Source organism: Peromyscus maniculatus, chromosome 6 (assembly GCF_049852395.1).
Source record: "Peromyscus maniculatus bairdii isolate BWxNUB_F1_BW_parent chromosome 6, HU_Pman_BW_mat_3.1, whole genome shotgun sequence".
In the NCBI taxonomy this organism is placed as follows: domain Eukaryota; kingdom Metazoa; phylum Chordata; class Mammalia; order Rodentia; family Cricetidae; genus Peromyscus; species Peromyscus maniculatus.
The window spans coordinates 138,082,944-138,101,351 of NC_134857.1; the positions used below are offsets into that span (position 1 = coordinate 138,082,944).

General features: G+C 39.1%; 1 protein-coding gene across 4 annotated transcripts in view; it reads left to right on the forward strand.

Annotated features, from left to right (window-relative positions):
* The window catches only part of Ankrd13c (ankyrin repeat domain 13C), a 52,241-nt gene extending 34,818 nt beyond the window's left edge, over nt 1–17,423 (forward strand). For 3 of the 4 annotated variants that reach the window (XM_006974905.4, XM_015993796.3, XM_042280203.1), the window contains 6 exons: nt 1,213–1,344; nt 4,609–4,770; nt 9,069–9,148; nt 10,565–10,663; nt 13,145–13,245; nt 15,276–17,423. In XM_006974905.4, coding sequence (XP_006974967.1) covers nt 1,213–1,344; nt 4,609–4,770; nt 9,069–9,148; nt 10,565–10,663; nt 13,145–13,245; nt 15,276–15,406 — 705 coding nt within the window. In that variant the 3' untranslated portion in view covers nt 15,407–17,423. The remainder of the gene's footprint in view (nt 1–1,212; nt 1,345–4,608; nt 4,771–9,068; nt 9,149–10,564; nt 10,664–13,144; nt 13,246–15,275) is intronic. The other variant, XM_042280202.2, reaches the window with a different exon arrangement.
* The last annotated feature ends 985 nt before the right edge of the window (nt 17,424–18,408 follow it).

Sequence of the window (18,408 nt, forward strand, 5' to 3'; positions counted from 1 at the left end):
TACCCAGGAATCCATTTTCACTCATTATACATTAGCAATAATGTCAGGATTTTGCACCTTTGTTTGTAAGGGTGGTGAAGATGGTATTGATATAGTTCCAGGCTGTTGGTGCTGATTGCTATAGACTCAATGACACAGGTACAGTGATACCCAATTGACAGTGAGGTGTGAAGAATAGGAAATAGCCATCTGCTTGTAGCCATTGCAAATCTTTGGACAGCCTTCATTCCCTAGCCTCTACTTAATATGAGCCTGTTATCTGCTTGTTTGTTCCCTAGCTCCCCATCTCCCCATCATGTGTTTCTCTGTCCTAGAAGCAAGCACATAGATTAGCTATGTGAGTCTGGTGACCTGAAGTCAGTCCCTGGAACCCATGTGAAGATAAAAAGAGAACAAACCCAATAAAGTTGTCCATTGACGTCCATGTGTGCATCATGACATACATGTGTCCCTCCATCATCCACATACACATTATGCATGTACAAATGTATAGGAAAATATTTTAAAAGAAAAAAAAGGACAAGGCTGTTGGTACCGTTTTGGGAATCATATTCATGGCTTCCTTTTCTAATAAAATGTATTGGGGAAACCCCACCCTTCTCCTTTATTGTTCTAATTATTTACTTAATGTTTTTAGATAGGGCCTCATTATGTTATTTCTGACTGGCTGGGTACTAACTATGGAGACCAGGATGGCCAAATCTTCCTGCCTCTGCCTCCCAAGTGCTGGGATAAAAGTCGTCCTTCACCACAGTCAGCTCCCATGTTCTTCTTAGAAATTATTGAAAAAGAAAGACTCAGATAACAGTGATGGATTTTTTTTTTCTTATATTACCAATAACTAAAGGCTAATTTATCTGCATTTAAAGTAAATAAAACCTTTGTGTAGGATTTTGGCCCAGGTTTTTCTATTTAATTCTTAAAGAAGTTTAAAAATAACTTGTTCTACAGACCATATAGCTCCATAATGAATAACAGTGAGTTTATTACATTTATTTATGTAAGTGTGAAAGTGCTGTATTTCATGTGCTATGCTTTTAAAGATTCGTAATTAGACATAATTCTGAGTTACAAGAGGAGATATGAAATGTAAACATCTACTTTTAGATTAAATAACACTTCACATTATTTAGAAACTATTTTTGTCTTTTGAAATTTGCTACATCTTTGAAGGAAACCCAGATTCTTACATTAACTTTTCCCCCAACCTAGGAGTCAGAGATGGAAACAGAAGAAGAAGTTGATATTTTAATGAGCAGTGATATTTATTCTGCAACTTTATCAACCAAATCGATTTCTTTCACACGTGCCCAAACTGGATGGCTTTTTCGGGAAGATAAAACAGTATGTAAAAATATAGATTTTTTTTTAACTTAAAAAATTGGTGTCCTACCAAAATAATGATGGAAATACAGGAATTTAGCTGTTCTTTAGCTGATCTTTCCTCTTTCTTGAATTCACATAGGTAGTTAGAATTTGTAGTTACATAGTTTGCGTGTATGTTTTGGGAAATCCCAGAGAGAAAGTGTACTTCATTTGAACTCTTGTTGTCTGCCTTCCTCATAAGGAGGAATTTGCACACGGTTCCATTCTAGTGCTTTGTGTGGAAGAGGCCTGTGGAGTGATGCACACTTGAATTTATTTCGCTGGGTCTTTTCCTCCTACTTTAGAGCTCCTGTGCCTTATTTATTTATTTATTTATTTGTTTGTTTGTTTGTTTGTTTGTTTATTTTTTAAATTACACTCATGATATTAATCACATTTGTGGTATTCTTAGATTACATTCGCAGTATTCATTCAATTATATATATATTTAATTTTAAATGTTGATTGTCATTTCTTGAAGGGGGTAGGAGGTCTTAATTACAGGCTTACATCACAATGGGAGGATCCTGGAGGGCAGAAGTTCGCTACTGATGCTTTGCAATCTTGCATCTAAGCTCTTAACGCCCATTATTCAGGATACACAGACAAAGAACTTCCCTTAAGCATTCAGGAGGGTAGAACCTGGCTGGGAATTAGCATTGGGAGAATATCAAGGTCAAGGTCTGCAAGCAAGGCAATAGTTACCCAAAATGGGGGCCAGGGCCCTGCAGGTCCCCCTTTTATTAAAAAATGGAGCTCCTGTGTCTTATATCTGCTCATATTAAGCCTACATCTTTACAAAAAAACTGGTGAATATAAATCTCAGTGGAAGTTTCTATAATTCCCATCACATCTGTCAGTAAGAGGCAACATAAGACTAACTAAAATTATGCTAAGACTGTTTCACCTGGGATGGCCTATATGGAATGTTGAGCCTGTGGTATTCAGGTTTGAAATTGGCCTGAGTCATATAATTTTGAATGAAATGAATAATGAAACATTTTAATAAATGCATAATTACTTATAAATTAATAAAATAAATAACTATAAATTTAACAATAAGAACCGCATCAGGTAAGGGGCGAAGATTTAATTTTTTTCAGTTACATTTTATTGAACATAAGTAAGTGTTTTTACGTTGGAAAAACAAACCTTGTATTCACTTAAAACTGTAACTCAGTTACAGGAGATAGCAATGAAGGCTGTTGGTAATGAATTAGGTAATATATGAGAGAAAAGGGAAGAAAAAGGAGAGGTGGGCATGGGGGTTGGCTTTCTTGCTTTAAGGGATTGGCTTGCATGCTTATGGGAGTTTGCAGTTTTGAACTGTTATAGCAGGCTGTATGTTGAGGGGAGAGTTGGTACCATTTGGAGTCAGAAATCTGCGGCTAGAATATCAGGATTTTTGTGTTGCAGTTTTGAAGAAGAATTGCTTTTTCTTCTAGAATCCTTAGTGTTTTCTGTTAAGGCTCAGGGGATTGAATGAAACCCACACAGTTTACAGAGGGAAATCTATTTTTCCAAAGCCTGTTAATTCAGTGTTAATTATATTAAGATTTGCCACCACAGCAGCATGTTGACGATCACAAAATTATATACCATACAGCCTTACATATGAAGCCAGAAGACTCCAGTGACCACTGTCTATAATCCTGGAACTACTGCAGTCCTTTTTAGCATTTTTCACACATAAATATGTATCTGTAAATAAGGTGTAGTGTTTTGTACTGATACGCTTTAATACAGTGGTGTCTAAGGCTTTGGAACTGCCTGTTTCATGAGTGTGGCGGGGGGAGCCTCTATTCCTCACATAAGTGCTGCTTATTTCTGTTAGCAGCTTGCATGTTACATAGTAAGTGTGCTACAGCTTTTTTCTGCAGCCTTAGTGTTGGCACACACTTCTGCCATTTCCTCCATTGTTACTGAATTCATTCATCTTCCACATGCCTTTGCAGTGTACAGTACAGGCAGCAAGAATGATATAGCATGATACAGCAGTGGCTGGGTCATGAGCAGCACACACTTGAGATTTTTGTTGATAGGATAGTTTATATTTGATAAATGCTGCTTGTTTATGGTCACAAGACCTCTTAATTACCTCACAGACACACATAAGGTCTACCCCTGAACCCTCAAAGCCTATTTGGCAACAGTTGGCACTTAGGACTCCAGGCTGTGGGTCCAGTATTGCAGTGCATTTGTTGCTTTGAAGTCTTACTTGTCTGTGCTCTGTTCTTCTGGACAGCATTAGACGGATCACTTCAAGAGAAGATAAAAATTGAAACTGCTGTCCACCTAGTGTTACCACTAAGCAGCCAAAAGCTCTTGAACAGCGGCTAGGTGACCTTCTTAAATCTTTGACAGGTAAGGAGGGAGTCAGTATGCCATGGTTCCCATTTTGTAGGTAGAAACGGGTGCAAAATGTTTGGCTTCCTGGTGACCTTTAAGGAGGTACAAAAGCACTGGAAATGTGCTGTACACATAGTTTTGAAATGCTAGGGCACAGCAAGGTAGAGTAGTCAACCTGGACACAGGTGGAAATGGGAAGCTGAGTCAAGTAAGTTCATAATAAGAAGATAGTTTTATAAGGATCTGTGTGAAAGTTGGAGGTGCAGGTCAGCGTCAGATGATAATTGAGACTTCACTGGAAAGAACTGCCCGCTTTCTTCTTGCTGCCTTTTTGGTCACTTGAGTTTCTGTGCCTGCATCTATAATTTAAATATTTACATGTATTAGTGAGCAAGGCTACTCGTTTTCTTTCTTTCTTTTTTTTTTTAAAGCAGTGAGTAGCAATAACTTGAAGTTTTATCTTGTCAGAGATCAGAAGGTCCAGTGTGGCTTGGACTGTGGATTTTAATTCTGCTTTTCTATCTATAAAATGGGAACAGTGTTACCCCTGACCCCTCCTTGTTACTCAAATTTGACTGTTTAATAAGGTTCTTAGATTGTTTTGTGCTACTTGGGAATAGGTAGTAAAAGAATACCAATCGAGTTTCTGTTTAGATGCCTAATTTGCAGGTTAATTAGCATACATCTTTTGTACTTTAAATTTCCCTTTGTAGTTTAGAAATGAATGATAGTATACCTACCTTCTAAAAATATTTGATCATTTCACATATTAACAGAATATTTTCACCTACATGGTGCATGTTTATGGAGAACTTTATGATCTCAACGCTTTTTAAAAATCTGAGATCAGCCTTCTTTTAAACTGTCATTTTGGAATATTTGATTTTGTTTTAGGAAAGAGTAGGAAACTTTTTGGCAGACTTTTATCTGGTGAATGGACTTGTTCTAGAATCAAGGAAAAGAAGAGAACACCTCAGTGAGGAGGACATTCTGCGGAATAAGGCCATCATGGAGAGCCTGAGCAAAGGTGGGAGCCTGACGGAGCAGAACTTTGAGGTGCGCTTCTATTAACTCTGCCAACCTGTAAATCTTCATTGTCTTTGTTTATTAAGAATAAAGAGTGGGCGGAGACCTTTGGTATTTTTTGAGTCTGTACTAGGTCTTTGAGGTTTCATTAGTCATTAGATTAAAGTCATCTTGTAAACATGAAACCTGGTATTCATTTTTATTCCATATTGTGCCACCTGCTGCCTTTAAGACCTAGCTGAAGGTTCACGCGCTTCATAGGTCATCTCTAGCCTGTGCAGTCAGGGAACTATGGATTGAGTCTCTGCTTATTATTGAAACACTGTGTGCAATGAGTGTGGGGTCAGGAAGGATCGGGAAAAGGAAAGTAGGAAGTGAGAAGATAAATGAAAAAATGGGATTGTTCTACCACCTGATTTCTAAAATGAACTGGATATTGCTCTTTTTTTAAAATGTTACTGTGTATGTGTGTGTACACATCATGTGAGGCCAAGTGCCCAGAGAGGCCAGAAGTGTGTATCAGATCTTCTGGGACTAGAGTTACATGTGGTTGTGATCTGTGTGATAGGGGTCCTGGGATCCAAACTTGGGTCCTCTGAAAGACCAGCAAGTGCTTCTGACCACTGAGCCATTTCTTCTAGGTTCTTAAATTTTATTTTCTTCAAGTTATTTCCTCTATCAATATCCCCAGATGTTAACTTGCTCTCTGTACAGGAAAATTTTCAAGTATCAGAATAGGGATTCTTGAGAGAGAATGGAATTAGTCCAGAAGATCATGGCCACTTTCTTTTTAAACTAGTATCTAAATAAAACGGATTAAAAGCAACCAAGGCACGCCTCGCATAGTGACAGTCATTGCTACTCTGTGAAGCAGCAGTCTTAGGACTGTGACTATGTTTGTAGGCCCACATATATGTGTGACTGCTAGGGCTACAGTCTAGGAGAGCAAAATGATGAGATTTCCTTAGAATTAGTGTGACAGGCCTTACTTAAAAATGGATTTTGTTCTGTTTAATATTGGGGATGAATACATGGAACATTATCAAACAGAAGAAATTCATGGACTGTTTGACCATTAGCTTTGATGAGCTGATCGGTGCATAAATGTATATAAAAAACAATATGGGCATTAAGTCTACAGACTCAATTGATGCCTATTCAAATGTAGACTACTTGATTTTCATACAGTTACATGAATTGTATTCTAATGTATTTGAATTGTTAATGGTTTCTTTAAATGACATTTTAAGCAGCTGTAATTTTTCAAACAAATTAAAATAGGGTTTATTGGATGTAGCTATAGAATAGAACAGAATAATATGCATGAAGTATATAAGCTCTCAGCTTTAGTCAGAAATTAAAGGAAACTCTTATGAACTATGGGCTTATTTTGGCTCTGGCATGGTGGGGCAGATTTTGACTTCATTTCTGGTGCTGGGAGTGTCTGCTTAAGGCTGTTCACCACAGATCACCATGGGACAGGAAAAACACAGTTTTGTTTTTTTTATTTTTGAGACAGGATCTTCTGTTTCTTCTAAGCAGGCCCCAGATTTCTGATCCTCCTGCCTTAGCTTTGTGGCTATACACACCAAACCCAGTTATGAACCTTGTGATTCTTGGTGAATATTTAAGTTTAGTTTGTCATTTTTTAAATATATGTGTATGGGGGGCTTTTGATGATTATGACATTGAATTAATAAATCCATTGCTACATAAAAATTTATTTGAATTTTTGTTTATGTTTATATGTATGTGTTGCTGGGTCTAGAACTTGGGGCTTTGTTTATATCACAGCTTTTGGCTAACCCCAGCTATCAGCTCCTTTTCCATTATCTGGCTTCTTTGTGACAGCTCCTCTTTTCTATAGGCTTTCATAAAGGGTGGATCCTCTGTTCAAATCCATTCTTTCTACAGCACATCCATTGCTACTTTGGAACAGGGATCTGTGGCTTTTCCGGGCATTTGTAAAGTCTGTAGCAGGCTGCTGCAACAAGCCACAGTTGACCAATCCCAGTCAGTGGGATATATCCCTTTGACCAGGGACATACTAATAATAGAAAGATGTAGTTGGAAGTTTTCCTGTATCCCAGCTGGCCGGCAGTTGGGACAAATCTCTCACCTACAATCCCGCAGCTTTTTATCAAATAATCACACAGAGGCTTAAATTATTTATTACTGCTTGCCTGTTAGCTCAGGCTTATTACTGACTGGCTCCTACACTTGAATTAACCCGTAATTCTTATCTATGTTTAGCCATGTGGATTGGTACCTTTTCTCAGTTCTGCTTTGACATCTTGCTTTCTCTGTGTCTGGTTGGGCCTTCCTCTTCCCACAATTCTCCTTGTCTGCTTATCTCACCTATAGAAAGAGGGGGGCGGGGGAGGTGGGCCAGGTGGCTCATGCCTGTAATCCCAGCTCTTGGGAGGTGAAGGATCCGGAGTTCAGGATCTTGGGTACATAGTGAACTAGAGGCCAGCTTGGGCTACCTGAGACCCTATCTTTAAAACAACTCAGAACAAAACTCCCTCCCTTCTCTGATCAGGCTGTAGTGGTGTTACTTTTGGCTGTCATTCACCTTATTTCTCCCTAGCAGTTTTCAGTTTGCACTGCTTCTCCCTAGTTTACTTCCTATTGCTGGCTCATCCTACAGTGATCTAAACTCATATTTAACAGACATTGAAATCTGACCTTAAAGATAGTTAACAGGTAATTCCTTGCGTTATCTCTCCTTTTCCTGTTTCCTACCATAGTTGAAATAAATATATTGATTCATATTTTTCACTGTAATTCTCCTTGCTTTAAAAACGTTATTATAAGCCAGGCAGTGGTGGAGCATGCCTTTAATTTCAGCACTCGGGAGGCAGAGGCATGCAGATCTCTGAATTGGAGGCTAGCCTGGTCTACAGAGTGAGTTTTAGGACAAGTGGGGCTATATTGAGAGACCCCCATCTCAAAAAACAAAACTGAGAAGATGGAAGCCTCCACAGGTCTGTAGAGCTGTTTTCTGTGGTTTCATTTGACCTGAAATCATTTTTTGAGCCGACATAGTGCTGTGTACTTGTAACTCAGGCACTTGGGAGACTGTTGCTGGAGGCTTCTTTGAGCCCAGGAGTTTTGGGTTGTGGGAAACCTGTAGGAAAATTCAGCCCTGTGCCCTCACCTAGGCAGTATGAATAGACTCAGTCTAGTATTTTTTCTCCCTCTCTTTGAGACAGTCTTATGTAGTTCAGGATGGCCTTGAACTTACTGTGTAGTAGAGGATGACCTTAAACCTCATGCTCCCATTTCCCAGGCATCTGTGCCATCTCCAGTGACTATCCCTGAACTGTTCATTGATAGTTTTTTTCTTCTGTTGCTTTAGATTTTTTGAAGCCAGTATGCTTGCATCTGTCTGTGCTTCTGTATCTAGCGTAATGCCTGGAAGATTTTAGATACCTGAAACAGTGAAGAAGAGATAATGTTAGCTTGATACTAATATTAATAAATATTTGTGTTAATGCTTAAATTGCCATGGGATTATCCTCATTAAGTGTTACATAGAAGAGGCTAAGTGGACCAGTACTTAGTTTGCTGTTCTGTTACACATGCTAACATGCTGTCACTAAATATCCCAACCCCAGTTGATTATCTTGTGAGGCAGTTTTGTCTGGATCCAGTGTGTCCAAACCCTTGACATCTCACTTAATTTGGAAAGCACACAAACAGCAAAGCAGCACAGAGTTTTATTTAGAGACAGTAACAGAGACTGCAAAGGAGCAAACCGGCCTACTTGAGCTAGAGCACGCAGGAGCCACAGATAGTGTATGGGGTTTCCTTTTATGGTGTCTGGGAAGAGGGGGAATTGATGGCTAGAGGAGGAAGATGATGGTTTTCTGTTTTGATTGACATGCTTGAGTTACCTGTGTATGTCCTTTACCATGATGCATCTGATGTTAATAATTTTGCATGTCTAATCTCGCATTGGCATCAGATGGCATATAGGGGTTTTTCCAAAATGTTCACTCAGATGACAGTCTGTTTTGCTGTGCATTACCAAACTGAATATGTTCTAAGATATGTTTGAGTAGAAAGATGGGGATTATGAAAGGATTGCTAGGGAAGAGCCAACTGTATGCATTGTTTGGAGTGGGGTGTGCCTTCGTCTCAATACAGGTGGAGGTCCCAGTGCATGGTTAGGAAATGGGTGCATGTAGCTCAAGCCAAGAGAGTCTTGGATTGCTAAGCTTTCCCTATGCTTTCCTGCCTCAGTGTTTTAACTTTACATTTTAAAATGTGATATTCTTCACCCAACATTCTACACTCTCCTTGTCTCTTTCTCTTATTGGCAGCCGGTTAGAAGACAGTCCCTTACCCCTCCTCCTCAGAACACTATCACGTGGGAAGAATACATATCTGCTGAAAATGGAAAGTAGGTGGTCTTTTGGTTTATGTTTTCTTTGGATCTTAGGAAGCAAAATTTGTTAAAACAGTCTATTTAGATACCAGAGTTTTGAGAGCGTATTATTCATCTATTTTTATCTGAAGCTATTTAAGAAATATAAAGCAAGCATGAGAAAGAAACCTCCCAAATTGTGTGTGCACTGTGAGTCTAGAGCCTTCTTTTTACATCCCTTCTGTCAATCACACACACCAACCAACAAGCAAGAACCAAGCAAAAACTTGTAGGACTTGGTCTAAGAGAGTGCTGCTTTTCAGCTTCCCTTGTCTGGCAGAATGCTCTTAGCTGTGCTGATGCTTTAGCCATCCAGTTTGTTTCCTGTCTGACTTTGCAAGCTTTGTCTTGTCATCATTCATTTCATTGATTTCTCAGCATCCTTCCATAAACCTTTACTTACTGCTATATCACTAACTCTTGGAGAGGAGTAGGCACAGCATTGCTGTTCCTTATACATGTATTGACGATGGGTGAATGAAAAACGGTTATTTTGAATGAATGGATGTTTATTTTGGTTCACCCATGTTTCCTTTTGGTGGAGAAAAAAAAATAGCCCCCTTTACACCTGTCCCTCCCACCCACTCCACTGTGCTCAGGAAGAAGCTGCCTTGTTCTTTCCTTATTTAAAGGCATGCTATATGCTGTGATCAGAGGTTTTCCATGTTCTGTTCTAGTGTTGAAGTGTTGGATGGACATACTTTTTACAGTGTTGGGCCTAGCCTTTTTATGAGTGACCATTATTTTGATAATTAGATGCCCCAGCAGGTCAGAGGAAACCATCATGTAGTCACTTGTGACATGTGCCAGATAGTTCAACAGCACTTTGAAACAGGGCAGGAAAGCCCAGTCACACAACTCAATGGTATAAGGAAGGTCTCCTCTAGATTAATTCTGCAAGAGAAATAATTTTGAAATAATTTCTGCTTTCTTCAACTCAGCCTTGTCTGCTCAGCTCATTCTGTGTGAACAGAATGAGTTTTTGCCTCAGTGTAGTCACACACACCAAAAGAATGAGTTTTAAATGTGTTATAATTTTAACAATGCTATGTACAGAATTCTTTAATCACAGTGCTTTTTATTGTTGAATGTTGAGACTGTAGTAGTAGACAGTGAAAGAGATTTTTATTTTCAGTGATTTTCTTTGTTACTAAAAACAGTGTTTATTATTAAAATTGTTTTTATTCAGTATGAAATTCCCTGAGTATTGACATTTGTTCCTGAACTTTTAAACTCTTTTTTTTTTTTTTCATCTCATTTCTTATATACGTTTTGTTTTTAGCATAATAATATTTCTGTAGACAGGGTAAGACCAGTGGAAGTATTAGTGAGTATTGATTGAGAGTGATGAGTTCTTAACCAGACTCCCTAACAGTGTTCTTTCTATTGCAGGGCACCACACCTGGGCAGAGAACTGGTGTGCAAAGAGAGCAAGAAAACATTTAAAGCCACTGTAGCCATGAGCCAGGAGTTTCCCCTGGGAATTGAGTCGTAAGTGCACTGTTGATTACAAAAGGTCCTGACAGGCACTTGTATTTGTATCTGAGGTGCTGAAATGTGAAAAAAGCAGACAGATCTTGGCTCAAGGGTGTATGTACCTGCCCATAAATTTTCTGTTATACAAACATATCATTTTTCTGTAGATAAATTTTGAATAGTCTAAAGAAAATTATTAAAGCAATACATGCTCGTAAAAAAAAACTCAAAGCATAGACATTTGTGGAATATGAAGATATTTTGTTTCAGCACATTAGTTCTGTCTTGTTGACTATGCTTGTGAGTGCAGAGCCCAAGAATGGTCCAGATTTTGCCACACAAGTTTATGTGCTTTATGAGCCAGAGTGTCTTGGATTCCAACAGTAATCACGTTTGTCTTTTTTTTTTTTCCTTTTTCCCTTTTTCTTGGAATTTGTAGTGCTGACCTTCTGTCATTTGTTTTTGTTGTTCTTTTATTGATAAACATTCTGTTTTCAGTTTGTCCATATTGAAAACTGTACTGAGATGCACACCTTGAATATACCCTTCCAGGTCCACCTACACCAGATACTTCTTTAGAAACATTGAGTTTGGAGAGATGAATAGATGGGAGGTGGGTACTCAACTCACTCTAGATGGGCTGTGCTCTTGGCTCCTTATGAAAATGTAGCTGGACAGGAGTTGAAGGACCCAGTTATTATTATTTTTCCCTAATTATTCCCCTTTCAACCTAGCCCAATACACTGACTTTTTTTTCCTAGAGAAGAGAGCAGGGTCTATGATTTTCAACAAAATCTGTTCACACTCCCTGCTCTTGTCACCCTCAAGCTTTAGAAGGGTAGTAGGTTGTTGTATAGAGCATCTGTAAGCTAGAGGTCACACATGGGAAGAAGCTGGAGGCAAATGTGAGAAGGGAGTTAGCAAACATGGGAAGATATCTCTGATTCCTAATAAAGGGATGCAGCTGATTTTATAGTGTGCTTGGAGTTAACTCCAGAAATCCTTAAGACATGAAAAATAGGTGTATTAGTACATAGATAATTATGAACACTGTCCTAGGAAAAGGAAATCAAGGAATACTGCATACAGAAAATAGACAATCCACTCTACAACAGAAGAAACTTCCTGTTGCTACTGTGGAAAAACACATCAAGAACATAAAATCATTGTTAACTAGATCACTCCTGAGATGAAGGACAACAGAATGAAATGAAGAAGGGATGGAAAGGCCAAAGGAATACTAAACTGAACAGAGAACAGCAGTGTCACAAAACAAATACATCACCGATAGTTGATGAGAATAAATGTGGCTGAAATTAAATTTTGACAGCAGATAAAGTGTCAGAGACATGTCTGAGTACAGAAATGGCATCCACTTACTAGCCTCCAAGTATGGCTAGTGTTCAAGATGTGATAGACATGTCTCTGTAGGAACATTGATTCCAAATGGGTACAGAACAGTCACCATAGAAAATTACCCCTTTAAATTACAAGGTTTCTTTGGTTTGATAGGACCTTATTCTAGCCCAGACTTTCCTGGAACTCTCCTAGTCGTCATGCTTCAGGTTCCTGAGTATTTTGGGATCATGTGAATTTACAGATTTGAGCTACTCCACCTAGTTTCAAATAAATAAACTTTTGGATTTTGTTTCTTTGTATTTTTTTTGGTAGTGCTACAGATTGAAACTAGGACCTTGCTTATATTGGACAAATATTCTACCATGGCCTCTTTTTGTAGTTGAGCTTTCAGTTATTAGGAAACAAATTCAAGTTATTTGGGTAGAGAAAGCATAGACGTTACCCACCCATAGTTTTTGACACATAGGAAAGGGGTAAATTATGCTCAGGCTATTTGTGAGACTGAGGCAGGAGGATCAGAACTTCAAGGCCTTCCCGGACAAGTTAGCGTGACATTATATGTCTCAAGAATTTTTAAAAAGTACTTGGATCTTATAAGCTCAGCTTATAAGGTAAGTACTGGCCTTGTATGCATGAGATCTTGGAGCCAACTCTCAGTCCCAGAAAAAAAGTAAGGTAAAGGAAAATAGTGTGATCTATGTGTGTCCAGCTGTTGCTTACTCAGTAAAGGAAAGCAGTGATTTAATTTGTGTTTAGCTGTTGCTTACACAGGCACTAGAAGATATCTCCTGTTGAAAGAAAAATAATAGTAGGTGTTAGAATAACTCAACCAGAGGATCAGAGGAGCTGTTGTGTGACTCTGTGACACAGCAAACTGAAGAACCCGTGAATTGAAGCAGGATTGATTGTGTGATCTGAAATTTATGTGAGCGAGCCAGGATCATCAGTATTATGATTAACCCTTCTACCCTGATAGTGAAGCTCAGTCATGAGAATAGAAGAAAATAGATGAACTTCAGCCTTGCATCCCAGAAGGATTGAGGAGTTAATTTGCCTCAGCTGATCTGGTTTGAGCTGTGCAGTTCAAGAACAACCTTAAGGACCTGAACCATGAAAATATTATTCTTTCATTTTCAGATTATTGAATGTTCTAGAAGTAATAGCACCCTTCAAGCACTTTAACAAGCTTAGAGAATTTGTTCAAATGAAGCTTCCTCCAGGCTTTCCTGTAAAATTAGGTAAGACAAAATTTAGGTGTAATTTTAGTGTTTGTTTTTTTTTTTTAAATTCAAATTTCATAAGGTATATATTTTAAAGGCCAATGCATATACCAATTGCTTCATTTTTATTAAGTTTTTTTATTATTATTTAAGTGCATTGGTGTTTCTGTGTTGTTACGTGTATAAAATGCCTGAGAAATACAGCACCTGATCCAAGTTTTGATTTCTATGTGATTTAAATGAAATGAAATATAAAGGACATGGGAGCACCTCATGCAGGAGAGTGAGTGTGAACATTTAAGTCACTAAAATAAAGAAGCACAGATATACATAATGAAACAAAGAGATGCAGACTGCACAGCACCAGTAGGAGGGATTTAAGAAACCTTTGCACAGAGGGATAGTTGACACACTAGTTCCTATCCAAATTGCAGGAAACAGATCATTTAGTGTTTGCATGGGAAGTCAGGAAGTAGAATTCCGCATTAGTTTACTAGGCTTTTCCTAGCAGTTGTCAAGAGTGCCTTCTGCAGCAACTACCACTGTCCAGTAGTTATGGAGCTAGAGTATCAGACCAGCATTGTCATCAGGGTGATAATTTTGCTGACTTCTAACCTGGTACCTCTTGAGCTTCAACAGATTCCCACATGCTGAGAAGAGGCTTCGGTTTCTGATGTTCTTTCTCAGGGAGGAGGGGACAATATGGGGTGGAAACGGACACAAGGACTACCTGGTGATTGTTGGGTTGATGTCCTGCAGACACCCTAAGAGGGTGGAATTGGGTCATAACAGCTGAACTGTTGTGACAAAGACTCAGTCATAATGTATTACCAATTATTCCCCATGGGTTGATCCTAACTCTGTCTCCAGCACTGCAGATGTGTGGTGCAGGTATGCACGTGGGCAGAGGGACCAGAAGTTCCTCTAACACACTCTTGGTCCAACAAAGGCACTTCGGTATAGGAAAGATAGTTTTTTCTAATACACGTGGTGAGAGTGGTGGGACTTCTATAAACAGAAACAGCCAGCCAGAGTGTGGTGGCCCACACCTTTAATCCCAGCACTCAGAGACAAAGGCCGGTGGATCTCTAAGTTCGAGGCCAGCCTGCTCTACAATGTGAGTTCCAGGACACCAAAACCTTGTCTCGAAAAACAAAACAATAACAGACCAAAAAAAAAAAAAAAAAAAAAAAAAAAAAGAAAAAGGAAAGCAAACAAGCCTTCCCTTAGTTTACATTGAAGTTAAAGGTCATAGTCTTAAATGTGAAATATAAAATTATTAAACTTTCTATAGAAATGGGCAAACCTTTAAAAGAAATCTGAGTGCTGGGTTAGGAAAATTCTTACAATCCATACAAAAGAGTTTGGTCAGAAGGCCTGAGTTTGAGTTTGCTGACTCCTGTGAGACTGTGTCTCCAACAATAGGCAGCAATGGAAGCTGGAAGCTCCAGAGTGCCTGTGGTGATTGTTTCATTAAAGCTTTCCCTCCTGTTTCTGGCCGGAGAATATTCTGCAGACAAAAATACTAAGTGTATAAAAGCAACTTTACTGTTTCTCACCTTGGGTAGACTCTTTGGCTGGATAGACCCACTTCAGAGGTGTTCATGAATGAAATCTGAGGCCTCTGAGTAAAGGGGGTTAGGAATAAGACCAGCTTCTGCCTGGCCTGTGTGGTTTCCAGGAACTCAGGGAGAATCAAATGAGCAGAGCAGGTGAACATACCTTATAGATTCACTTACCATTTGGGCCAGAAACTTTTATATTATTGTCATGTTCAAGTAATATGATGTTATCCAGTGGAGGAGGTGTCACTTGAAGTAAAGATGTCAAGATTTAAGAAATCAAGGAGATGTGCCTCTATGGAAGCCAGAGCAGGCTAGGAAGCAGCTGCAAGGGCCCCAGGCCCCAGAGCCTTGGAACCCACTGCGCAGGCTAGGGTGGGTACGAATTGGGTCGCTCTGGAAGTGTGGTTGGGAGAAGGAATGTGGCCACCTCGAACGGGTTGTCACAGATAGGCATCTGACAGCATCTCACCATTTGTTCTCCAGACATCCCCGTGTTTCCCACGATCACAGCCACTGTGACTTTTCAGGAGTTCCGATGTGATGAGTTTGATGGCTCCATCTTTGCCATCCCTGAAGACTACAAGGAAGACCCGAGTCGTTTTCCTGACCTTTAACTGATCCAGAAGAGCAAGAGGCTCCAGGTGGCAGAGACAGAGCTTCTGTAAGCAGAGGGTCGACACATCAGTGATGTGATGAGAAACCTCTAATAAACGTCCGAAGCTTCCTGATGTGCCATTCATCTTTTTAAAGTCACTTCCTGTCTGTAATAGTTTGACACCCAGTGACCCTGAGACCTTCTTATGTAAAGCAGCTGTGAGTGCTGTGATTTGTTTTTAAAGATTTTTACACTTCCTGTTGAAATATATATGCATATAAATATATCTATAGCTATATCTAAAACACTCCTGGACCATTAACGTAAAATCAGTGTCTTAAGAGATATGAAACCCCTTGAAATGCGTCACCTCTATCCAGGGTGGCATGTATAAATGTTCCTTTAAACTTTGTTTTCATTATTATGTATAGTTCTGTAATTTGAATGTTCAGTGAACTAGAAGGAAATGAGTTTTCTGAGGTGAACAGAGCAATGGCAACCATCAGTCGCATTTACAGCCTGCTGCAATACATTCCAAGGAAGCACTCCCTGTAGGGAATGTGGTGCCCTGCCCCCCCAGCACCTCGGTAACAGTTGCATTTTCAGCTGCAATGCATTCCCTGAGGGAGTGCTCCCTACAGGAAATGCGGTGCCCCCAGCACCTTCATGCAGCTCATCGTGGTGCTCTTTGTTTTACCTGAATCTTTTTTCAGTGGAAACTGTTTGTTACTGATCTTCCTTTGATAGAACCTCTTTTTTTTGTTTGTTTGTTTTCTAAACTTGAGTTTAAAGGTTCTTGTTCTGTTGATAGGTACGGTAACATGCTTACAGCTAGCCCTCTCCCAAGTATCAGCACTTTAAAACAAATTCCAAATTTTTAAACTTGCTTCCTAGTAAGTGCACATAAGTCAGATTATTTTTAATGGAATATGGATGCATTGGTGTCAATTTTAAAAAATACCTATTTTGGACAATTATGTATGTAATGCTTTCAAAATAAGGTAAAAACATTTTATATGCTACAATATATTTGTTATAAGCTAAAAGTCCAGAAACATGCAAGATTGACAGTTCTTATTTTTTTCTTAAGTCACAGGAAAATATTTACTGATTTCTGTCTCCAAAGTGTTAAAATCATGCATTACTCATTTTTGCACTTAAAAATTTTTCATATTTATTGCAAGATGGTTTGAAGGTCCAAGAATGAAAATAAATTAGGGAGACTAATGTCTAAGTCATAAAGTATCATGTTGTATTAAAGACTTAGCTAAATGTTTATAAATGTGTCCTGATGAAATGTGTCAAGGATGCACCTGTCAGGTTGTTATAGAGTGACCTGTAGTTTAAACTTTTACCAAAATTTTAGAGACTTTTATTAAATAAGAGATGACTTATTTAAAAATCCAAAGCATCAGCCATCAGATATTTATCTCTCTATGATTACATTTCACATAGTGATACCACCTTGCATATATTAACATTTTATTACTTTTTATAAGAAAAATAATCAAGAGTTAAAAATTCAAAGCCCTAATCACTCCAGTAAGATAATTTTAAGAATTTGGAAGCCCAGAGCTAGCCTGGTGGAATGAAGGTTTGGTCCCTGGCATTCAGACAACGGCTGATCCAGTGACTTAGCTACTGAGGTGTTGTCAGTGGTGAAGTCTGGGGTTCTGAAAGGCAGTGACCACTGTTGCTGAGACCAGGTAGGAAAAAACAATAAATTGCAGCTTCAGACGTAGAATTTCTTAACATGTGAATATTTTGCTGGGTTACACTGGAGACAGGTGGACTACTGAAAATTGTTGCACTGGATTGTACTACTGAAAATTGTTGCACTGGATTGTACTACTGAAAATTGTTGCACTGGATTGTTTTAAGACTTCAATTTTTCTTTAATGAATAGTAGAATCAGATTGTCCATTCCAAAATGTCTTTTCTCTGATCACAAAGAACAAATGCATCTCTTATGATGGTGGGAAAAAAAAGGAGTTAATAATTAATGCAAATAAACTTTTCACAGTATTAGATTTTCATGATGTGCCTTTTAATCCTGTTAATGAAATTAAGATCAATTTTTTTTATAATCTTACATGCAGATTACTGTTTTTGAAATGTAGGTATGTAAAATTATGTGTTGCAATTTTTTTTTTTTTTTTTTTTTTTGGTTTTTCGAGACAGGGTTTCTCTGTGTAGCTTTGTGCCTTTCCTGGGACTCACTTGGTAGCACAGGCTGGCCTCGAACTCACAGAGATCCGCCTGGCTCTGCCTCCCGAGTGCTGGGATTAAAGGCGTGCGCCACCACCGCCCGGCAATGTATTGCAAATTTTAAAAGTTTAAGTTAGTAGTAGGGGTGCCATTCAGGAAGGTGTGATAGTACCTCATCACTTAGGTGACATCTGAGATATGGTTCCCATCTTCAAGAAACCATTCATGAGACTTGTCCTTACTATACATTCTTCCGCAAAGAGCTGCAGTTTTGTATACTGGAGCTTAACAATCATCAGAGAAGGCTGCATCCAGCAACTGATAGGGGCAGATGCAGAAACTCACAGCCAAACATTAGGCAGAGCTTGGGGAATCAAAGGGGGAGGAAGGATTTTAGGAGCCAGAGGGGTCAAGGACACTACAAGAACATGGCCCACAGATTCAATTAACTAGGGCTCATAGGGGCTCACAAGAGACTGAAGTGACGGTCAGGAGCCTGTATGCATCTAGTTCCTCTGCATGTACTAAGTTATGGTTGTATAGCTTGGTCTTTTTGTGGGACACTGGGTGGGAGTGGGGGCTTTCTTTTGCTTGCTTTTGGGACTCTCTTGATATGAGGGTATAGGCCTGGTTTTATTGTAACTTGGTTGATACCCCGAGAGCCTGCTCTTTTCTGAAGGTAAAGGAGCAGTGGATCTGGGGGAGAGGGGAGGTTAGGGAAAGGCTTGGAGGAGAGGAGGAGAAGCTGCAGTAAATAAAAGCAGTGTACAGCAGGTATCATGGCTGAGTTAAGTACATGTTGATGGTTGGAAG